This window comes from Centroberyx gerrardi, chromosome 8, assembly GCF_048128805.1.
Source record: "Centroberyx gerrardi isolate f3 chromosome 8, fCenGer3.hap1.cur.20231027, whole genome shotgun sequence".
In the NCBI taxonomy this organism is placed as follows: Eukaryota; Metazoa; Chordata; class Actinopteri; order Beryciformes; family Berycidae; genus Centroberyx; species Centroberyx gerrardi.
In genome coordinates, this window is record NC_136004.1 from 8,393,584 (window position 1) to 8,404,069 (window position 10,486).

Consider the following 10,486-nt stretch of genomic DNA (forward strand, 5'->3'; position numbering starts at 1 on the left):
GTGCTGCACCATTACTTTTAAATATGTCTTTTACCTACAGCTACAGTTGATAAGCTTGCTGGCTAAGACAGGGCTGAACCTGTATACATGTATACTTTTATTAACATAATCTCAGCTTTGTGTGACTGTGAGTGCAGCTCTTTGAATACACACAGATGGCTCATTGTGAATTGGTTGTTAGCAAAGTGTTGCCGCGCCTCCGTCCTTTTGTATCTATGCATTTTCTCAAAACATCAATGGTAAACAATAGGTTTTACAGTTATGTGTAGAAGAAAATTAGAGGTTTTATTGTATTTTTCATTTTCAAACATTTTGTTTGGTCCTGCAAAAAAAACCATGTACTCTATTGTGAAAATTGTGTTTTTGCCTTTTAGAATTCACAGCAGCTGCCTTTTGAAACAGAAATAACTAGAAGGGCACGGTTTGTGCTATTATTGCTTGTTCGTGAGTCGGATCCGGATCCGCTCCAAAATTTAATGGGTTCTTCCTTGGCCCATGCTACACCCTTCCACGAAGTTTCATGAAAATCGGGCCAGTAGTTTTTCCGTAATCCTGCTAACAGACAAACAAACAGACAAACAAACAAACAAACAAACGGCACCGAAAACATAACCTTCTTGGCGGAGGTAATAATACAGTAACAGTTGTTGAAAACAAAAACTAATGGATTGGACTTTGTGTAGTCTTTTATAGCTAGCCTATTCATGGTATTCCCATGATGTCACAAGCATTTCAATATGGCGCTTTACAATACACACAGCTCATTGGTTGATTGTGACAATTTTATATTTAATCCCCTACCAGCTTTACCTTTTCATTAAGCAACTTGCCATCGTGACATCGGTGACATATAGTGACATCGGTTCGCTGCATCCCTAGAATAGACCATTCTGCAATTCAGCCACTAGACATTTTGTGTTTTGAGTAAGTTGCTTTTTCTCGACTGGAAAACCTCTCACTCTGCTATCGTTGTTGCCATCACTCTCTCCACCTACACCTAAAACCCAACAAAATGCTCAGGCACATTCTCTGGGGGTTGTCGAAAGGCATTCTGGGAAATGTAGGAAATCACTAACAGAAGTAGAAGTAGACGAGGCAGATTGAGAGAAAGTGGGTACACTAAAAGAGTAAATTACAACACTTCATTACAAAATAACTTCTGGAATTAACAGAGAGTATCTGAGGGTGGAATTTTCCTTACTCAAAAACACACACGGATGTGTTGAAAATAACACATCCTTTTTAAGAGTGCTGCCATGCACCACTGCATTCAGTTGGCAATGGAGACATTTTGAAGTTTTACATTTCTGTCCGTATATTACTCTCCAACATTAAGAAAATTAGACACTCTGGCTCAAGATAGGTAATAATCAACAGTGAGTTTTACTTTCATGCTAGCCATAGTACCATTTTAGAGGGAGTAATCTCCTGTGTGTTTTTCAAATGTTAAGCAGTGAACATCATGTAAGGTATTTTTTTGGATATATTGCCTCCAAATTCAATGACCTCTCCTTGTCACCATCTGATTTTATACTGCAGTGTTTGTTTACACGAACGATGGAGATATTGGACAATATGGAGGAGGAAGGGATGGAGTTGGAGGGATCAGCCTCCACCGCAGCTCTTTCTAACACCAGCCACCGTGGCCCCGATGATGCTAACGTCACCAACACGACCTACTTCCCCTACTATCAACACTCTCTGCATGTGGCTGCCAGCTACATCCTAGCCTACCTCTTCATCTTTCTGCTGTGTATGGTGGGGAACATCCTGGTGTGTCTAATCGTGCTGGGAAACCGCCGCATGCGCACGGTCATCAACCTCTTCATCCTCAACCTGGCCGTCAGTGACCTGCTGGTGGGCATCTTCTGCATCCCCACAACGCTGGTGGACAACCTCATCACAGGTAACGACTTGCCAGTGTGTTCAGTGTCACCTGCAGGGAAGTCAGAGTTGTTTAAGGTGCAAAGCGGGGCCTAGATCTTAGAGAGTCAGTACTGTAACGTTAAGGCCATGTGTCCCTGAGAAAGACACTGCACCCCTACCTGTCCACTAACTGTTAATTGTTTTGGATGAGTGTCAACAAAATGGCTAAAATATGAATTTTAATGTTTTCAAGATTTCAGGTTTTTTGGACATACAGATCTCAGGGTTTGTTCTAGACTGCTCCACTAACCCCCACTAAATCAAACAGGTTCATCTGGAATTTGGTCACAGGGTCAAATTGATCCCCTTCAAAATCATGTGTTAGAAATGTCGCAATAATATGTCCACAATGCTACTCCTGACAGCTTATGATGACACAGCCACCCAGGCAACAGATTGATTTTACTTTTTATATGTATTACACCAGATAAGAAAGATAAGAAACCTGTGGTTTGTCCATTTATTTATTCAATGGATAGGCTGGTGGACACATGCATACATTGTTCATATTGTCACTATATTTAATGTTTCATCACTGTCAAAATGAATCAGAAAATCTGTATGATGAATTATTGTGTGAAGGCCTAATTCAAGTGAATCCTTGAGCTATTGCACAATCACGGTGCTATTGTACAGCACAATGGACAGAGTTTTTATCAAAAGAATTTCCTTGTTACATACGCATTTATTGAAGTGCTCAGCAAGTCAGTGAATGAAAGAAACCTTCATTGTAAACACTGGTTTCGAATTTTTGGACACTGGATGTCGTCCGCCAGACGCGTCCAGTGTGCGACCCCCTTGAGTCAATGTGTGACTCCCTTTTTCCACTAGATCTAGGTGAGTAGCTACTTAAAGGGTAACTTCGGCATTTTTCAACCTGGACCCTATTTTCCCAACTTTTTGTGTCTAAGTAACTAATGGGGACAACAATTTTTGAAATTGGTCCAGTATTGAGCGAGATCACTTCAGCAGGCAGCCGCAAAACGAGCTGCAATGTAATCCGACGGGGCAAATGTGAACCGTCAATGTACGTCCACTAAAAGTGCTTGTTTTTGCCACTGACAGGCTCAAATTGTTATTATAAGTGTCTGACAACATTATGGAAAGGACCCTACAGAGAAATGAAACGTTTTTCTTTACCTTTCGCTTGATCCGGTCTGTGTGTAACTTCCTGCAACAACTCAACTCTCGCGAGACTTGGTTACACACAGACCGGTCTTGTCTTACCGTGGTAACCCTTTACAGTCCATGGTTGTAGCGTTAGGTCTATCTTATATGACTAGCTCTAGATATACTTTTTCTCTCCCACAGGACAAAATGACTAAGCAAGCTCTGTAATTGGGGAACGTCAGTGGCACAATTCTTTCTGGGATGAGTAGTTTCTTTTACCTCCGAACACCCAGATGTACACAGTCTTGTACCTTAGCCTTTTTTTCTATAGCTATAGCTACATGCTTCAAAGGTGGAACCTATGTTTTGATCAAAAACAAGGGTAGCTATCCAAGCCTTAAGAGGGGGAATATTCCATAGCGGACGGGCATCACAGAGGACAGTTTTTGGGGCAGTATGTAGATGAATAAGTTGTCATAGGATGGAGCGCAGGAACCTATGATGACGACTTGTAGTCTACACCTGTGAGGTTTGGGCCCAGGTAACGAGAATACTGCACACTCACTTTTAAGTTGGCCTGCTCAGTTTCTATGCCTTCTTAGCTATATACAATAATATTGTGAGTGCCCGGATTACTGATTTCAAATGTGCCCTTAGTGATTCTTTAATGCCATCATTTTTGAGGTTATTGTAAAAAAATACGCTCTTATATACAGTGGAAAGGTGGTGATAAAGTGTGTCACAGGCATGGGCACCTAACTTTGTGTAAATGTGGGGGAGCAAAATCTGAACAGGGCGGGGGGCCTAGTGGACCTCCCCCAGAATTTTTTTTTTTTAATATGCCATTTCCTGCAATTTTACATATATATTTTTATACATTTGGTTTGTATACTTGGTTGCTTGATTCTCAATGCTACATTAAAGAACCCAATTCATTTAAAGAGATGCTATAAACACAAGAGAGGTGTCTGCAAAGGCTTCGTTTATTTTTTTGGAAACTAACATAATTCATAGGCTATACTGCACAAAATGAAAAATCCAGTTACATGAAAACATTATTAATTCATTTTGAATATCATAGTTCTTTTTTTTCTCTCTAACACTATCCTTTTGCTTTGGCATCCTACCTGTTGCTGTTGCTCTGCTGTGCTGACACTGCTAACAGTAGGCTATCATCTTCAATAATCTTTGAAAACATCTCACTTTAGCTTTGCTAGATAGCTTGCCAATTGTTCAACACAGTTTCAGACAGAAAGAGAGAGACCTTCGGCACACAGAACACGACATGGAACGTTAGCCAACTTAAGCTTACTCACAAAAAAACAACAGTTGTTAGCTAGTTAGATAAATTTAGGTCACATAACTTTTTGCCTTTCACCTCTGGTGGTTGCACAGTTAAGGTCATCAGAGAAACATACCTGTGCTGTTTTTTTTAACTTTTCTTTACCCATAAATTGTGCGATGTTGTTTCATGGTTCAAACAATTATGCTGCTGTCACTCCATTCACAATCGCATCGTCCCATCATCTTTGGTAGTAGTATATAGAACCTCCTTGAGTAGTGCAGACTATTTTTAGCGCAGGTTGGAATATACCACTTGGGTTGGAAAGGGGGTGTAGCAATCCAAATGCAACTATGCTATCTAAATGCAGATAGAGCAGATATTTTACTTAGTCTTTAATTAAATACTAGATTGAAAAGATTGAGAGTTTGAAGATTAAATATTAGATTTTTTATAAATTTTTGACTTTTAAAAGGGGTGAAAACTGGAGGGGCAAAAAGACAATTTTAGTCACAGGATCATGTTTCCCCCCTTTTACCTATTGAATAGATCTATACATTAAACAGGGATTGATGACACAATTTCTTTGATGTTGCACTGACTCTTTGTACCATCTGCTGGATTTGGAAAGCTAATACACAAAAAGGAGGAATCTGCACACCAAAAAATGTAGCACGGGTGCAATAGAGGAAAAAATCTCAAAATATAACAAAAGCTCCATGCAAGGAGTCATGAAGATTGATATAAGACCTAAAACAGTTCCATATACAGAACAATAGACATAACAAAGTCAAATATATGTACAAAAAGTCAATCAAACATCGTCAACTAGAGTTATAAACATTGACTATGAGTAGAGAACCACAAAAAACACCACAAGAGAGTGTCATGTGTCCAATGTGTCACACGGAGTGGTGACATTGGGTGCAGTTACCACAGCGGTAGTTTCCATTTTCCCAAATGGACGACTGCCTGATTGATTTGATTGCGCCTGTCCGCAATCACCCACACCTCCTCTTGGGAGTCTATAGATGATGTCATTTCATATTTCACCTATTCTGATGAAGGTCCATAAAACAAAAAGTACATCACGACACAAATAAATAAATAAGGCATAAAGTAAATAAACTAAAGCAAGATAAAGCAAAACAATAAAATAAACATAAAATAGATAAAAAAGGAATTCAGTTTATAAAAATGAGTTATGAGCAGTGATTTAAAAGTTGATATTGAATTTGAAGTCAAATTTCCTCAGGCAGGGCATTCCATAGTCTTAAAAGATCGGAGATGTAGCTAGGGGCCAAAGCATGTTGCGCTTTGAATGCAATCAGTAAAATCTTAAAATCAAATCAAAACTATTAGAATTGCTTTGCAGAAGAATAAAAACAGACTAAAAACCGAATAGACCAAAAACTAGAAAGCAAAGACAAAAAATATAGCATAATAAAGAACCAGGGCAATAATTATAGAACTGTTATAAAAAGGCTTTTCTATAAAAATAAGTTTTTCCAAATTGAATGTACCCTTTTCATGGAATGATAATTGTCTAACTTACCTTGGTTTACATCAAATAGACTAGACCACACATTCTCCTTACACTGTAGTCCTCTGCTCAAGAAGGCAGAGAGAGTTGGATAGGTGGAAATCATTGCCCATCTCATTAATAGGTCGGGTAAGCTGTATTAAAATGAGTATACTCCCTAAGTTCTTATACTTATTTAGGACTCTTCCCATTCATGTCCCACACGTAATAACATTTGTTAAGTATAGCTGCAGAATTTGCTCAGATATTTGGAAAAAAAACAAAAATCAACAATCCATTTACACATCTACCCCTTTCTGTGCCAATCCAGTTCTACTTGAGGCACTTAGGAATGGAATTTTATTGATTTAGTATAATAAAGGTATTCAAACATTTGGGGATCTATCTGAAAACAAGGTATTACCGACCTTTGAAGAATTGCATACAAAATTCCGATTACATTTCCCAGAATTTTTTTAATATTTGCAGGTTAGGAATTATATTAGAGTTCAGCCAGGTGGATGATTATTACCTTTGGCCCTTATGGAGTTAGACACTAATATAAGTGGCCAACAACATGCAAAGAACTTTGTTTCTTTATAAAAATGTTGATGAGATTTTGTAACTGTGGCCCATTGGGAGGTTAAATGGGAACAAGATCTTGGTATTGCATGTAAGGACGAAAAGTGGAAGTTAATCTGTCAAAAGAGTCAGACATTCTCTTTCAACAGTTGGCATAAACTGTAACAATTTAATTTGATCCACAGAATATATTATACACAACAGCGTTTAAATAAAATATATCTGAATTATTCTGATTCCTGGTCTGTTTTGGTCTTGCTCCCATTTGGAGGAATACTGGAGAGATGTGATGGATACTATTGAAAAAGTGACTTAGGGTGATTTAGGGTTAACCTTATACCCAAGGCTGATATTGCTGGGAGTGAATGAATCTGTATTGTCAGAATATTTGATTTGACAAAATGGCTTTGATTTCTGCCAATACGTGTATTGCATTCAGGTGAAACAGTGCTGTACCACCATGCTATACTATGTGGCTGAAGGAGCTTTCGTCTTATGTTCTACAGGAAAAGATAATGTCTAACTTGAAGAAGAAACCAAGCACATTTGACAAAGTGTGGAGTAAATTTCTTACCTACATAACAGGCAATAAGACTGATGCTTAATCCTGTTTGATATTTATTTATTTTTATTTTTTCTTCTTTTTTTTTATCCATTTACCACAGCATGTTAGTCCCTGTTGTTGTTTTTTCCTCCCCACTTTTCTCTCCCAGTAAGATTAAATGATGTGAAATGCTCCACTTCCATATTTTTTCCTGGGATGCCTGTAGAGGAGAGTGTGGCTTGTTTGTTTGTATATTTATTTTCTTCTCTTTTCTGTTTGTCTTGTTGGGCTTTGTTTTGCTTTGTTCCCTTCCTGTTTATATGTGCAGTGGGAGGGTGTGGGAGAGCAAGTGGAAAAACTCACACGCACATCCAAAAAAGGTTTTTCGGATGTCTTAAATAGATAAAGCTCCACCCCACTCTGTGTCCTCAGCTGTGAGGCAATCATGACACAAGTAGGGTAAAGAGTCAAGCAATACAATATTTATCAATACACGGGATATGTTGTTAATATCCCTTGTGCCATAATCCAAGGTGAACATTCCTATGGAGGCCCACTTCAGGGTCTAACAGAATGATATACTACCATACCAATGAGTACCATAGAAAACATCAGGCTACACCGTCATAAATCTACAGCACCATAAGACAGGCAGCAACATTCACCAGCTACCTACTCTAGCTTCAGGGTGAGTGAGTGTAGGCAATCATTGGGGTTAACAAGTGGGCTCCCTCCTTCACTGATGTTTCATTGAATTAGGCCCACGACGACGCCCACCTCAAGAAGGCTCAACAGTGTATTCCAGCGTCCCAGAAACACCCCTCTTTGCCCAGACTCAGCAGACCCAAGTCCACTACAGTGCTGTCACTGTCACATGCACCTTGTTATCAACAACACTACTCTACATCACACACTACCATCAATATCCCTTTCTATTCAGAACATTAAGTTACACACTACATCTAAACCCTACCAAGTCACACACTATGAAAGTTACATCCTACACTTGCCCAAGCAGAGAGCAGATACGACCAACTCAGCAGTGGTCCGCTTATCCACATTGTATCTGCTTAGGCAAAGCTAAGTCTGACTGGCCCTGCTGGCTTGTCTGGCAGATTCTTATTGAATTCCAGGGCCTGCTCAGCTGTCCAGCCACCCTCAATGTTTAAGTCAGCCCCATTTGTGCGGGCTTTAAGTATGGTTGCTACCTTGACATTGACATTAGCCAAGGTAATAGGCCAAACTGCAAACACAACAACTTTAGCTTGCCTGGTAACCTTGATCTCTCTATGTCCTAATATTGACACAAACAGTTTGTGTCAATAATAAATGTTGGTGAAGTGACTGCATTAGTTTAAATGTAAAGTCCAGGATGTTTTGAAGGGGGCTGGTGACCTGATAAGGGATCCAAAGGATGGATTTATAAAAATTCTAAAAACAGAGACTTTTATTTCATAGAGTGTTGTTATCATGTAAGTCCAACAAATTGACATGTATGATATTCCAGAGCAGGGATGAGACTACAGCAGGTGAGTTCACTGATTAACACCTCCAACCAGAGAGGAGGAACTAATCAGTGAAATAAGCCGCTGTAGTCTTTGGTTGGAATGGTAATCTGCAGACTCTCGATCCTCCCTGCTCTCCTCTCAACACTGCCCGAGGCTCCACTGATGATCTTGAATTGTCTTAACAGGCTGGCCCTTCACCAGCACTGTGTGCAAGATGAGCGGCTTTGTGCAGGGCATGTCTGTGTCTGCCTCAGTCTTCACCCTGGTGGCCATTGCTGTTGAAAGGTTAGTATATGTTATGGTTTGCTACCTGTGTATCTGTTTATAATATAAATGTATATACTGCCTTCAAAAATAGGTATACATTTTTATATAAATTATTAATTTCCAGATATACTTCACAGATGCCTGAATGACTAAACTAAAGTAAAAATGACTGATGATTTTTATTAGTATTAAAAATTGTCTACTTGTGAAACACCTGGTATATGTTTTCTTTTGCTCTTTTGTTTTGTTTAGGATTGGTGTTCATCTCTAGCCAAAGGGGCTAATTAGTGGCTATGCTCTTTTTTTCCTTATCCAATACAGGTTTCGCTGTATAGTGTACCCTCTACAACCCAAACTGACTCTACGTGTTGCCAAGGCAGCCATAGTATTAATCTGGGTGTTAGCAGTGGTCATAATGTGTCCTGCTGCGGTGGCACTGACTGTGGAGAGGGTCCCGTACCACTACATGGTCTACAATGACGACCTGAACCTCACGTACCCCCTCTACACCTGCTATGAAGACTTCACCAACCCGCAGATGAGAAAGGTCTACACGGCGGTGCTGTTTGCCCACATCTACCTGGTGCCGCTCACGGTCATCACGCTGATGTATGGCTGCATCGGGGTGAAACTCTATACCTCTGTGGTGTCCAACAGAGAGCCACAATTGGCCAACGCCACGGTCCAGGCCCCGGCTAGGAGGGCCGGCCGGCCTATGATATCGCAGAAAAAGATCAAGGTGATAAAGATGCTGATCCTGGTGGCCTTGCTTTTCATGCTGTCCTGGCTGCCGCTCTGGACCCTCATGATGATGACGGACTACGCGGGCTTGGACGGGGACCAGCTGGACCTACTGACCAGCTACATCTTCCCCTTCGCCCACTGGCTGGCTTTCTCCAACTCCAGCATCAACCCCATTATCTACGGCTACTACAACGAGAACTTCAAGAGGGGCTTCCAGGTGGTGTGCAAGTCCAGGCCCTTCTGCTGTCTAGTGAGGTGTCAGCTTTGGTGGAGGAAGGCCAGAGAGGGCCAGAAAGGAAGGCCCACGCAAAGGCCCTGCAGAGGCAGTGGCCTCAGAGATGCCACTAGCAACCCCAACCATCTCGTGTTGGGAGTGAAAAATCGAATCCATAACGACAACAACCTGACCGACACGGTCCATCTGGAGCTGGAGTTGAAAAGGAGTTCGAGGGTGAGGTGTGTGGTGGTCCACTCAGAGGGAAGCAGCTCAGAGCGGGGTTTAGAAATGGCGGCTGTGAAAAAGAAAGGGATCGCTGGTGAAGAGGCGGAGAGGATTAGTTCATTGGCAGTTTCAGTGTGTCAGGCATGGGATAATTAAATTTTACACTGCTACCCAAAAATGTACCAAAGAGAGGTTTTACTGTGCTGGCCTGTAGTCTCAAGAAAGAGACAAACTGATCAGGAATTGTATGAATGCAGTTTGGTCACCACTGAGAACAGAAAGTGGAATACCACACAATATAAGCTTTCAGATGTGTTATTGTACTAGGAAAGTCCACTCTATCACAGCTGGAAAGAGTACAAAAATATCTTACTCAAGTAGAAGTACTGTAACATGCTAATTTTACTTGAGTATAAGTAAAATTACTGGTTTAAAAATCTACTTAAGTAAAAAGTAACTCATTTAAAATGTAGTCAGACTGTTACAGAGCTACCGAGAAAAAAAGCCAAAAATGACAAAGTGCATAAAAAAAGAAAATCATGAATCACAACACTCAAAC

The 10,486-nt window shown here is 40.4% G+C and overlaps 1 protein-coding gene across 1 annotated transcript; it reads left to right on the forward strand.

Annotated features, from left to right (window-relative positions):
• Nucleotides 1–1,557: 1,557 nt before the first annotated feature.
• Nucleotides 1,558–10,083, forward strand: npffr1l2 (neuropeptide FF receptor 1 like 2). Its single transcript, XM_071916194.2, has 3 exons — nucleotides 1,558–1,906; nucleotides 8,660–8,759; nucleotides 9,063–10,083. The coding sequence occupies exons 1-3, from the start codon at nucleotides 1,558–1,560 to the stop codon at nucleotides 10,081–10,083; spliced, it is 1,470 nt and encodes a 489-aa protein (XP_071772295.2).
• The last annotated feature ends 403 nt before the right edge of the window (nucleotides 10,084–10,486 follow it).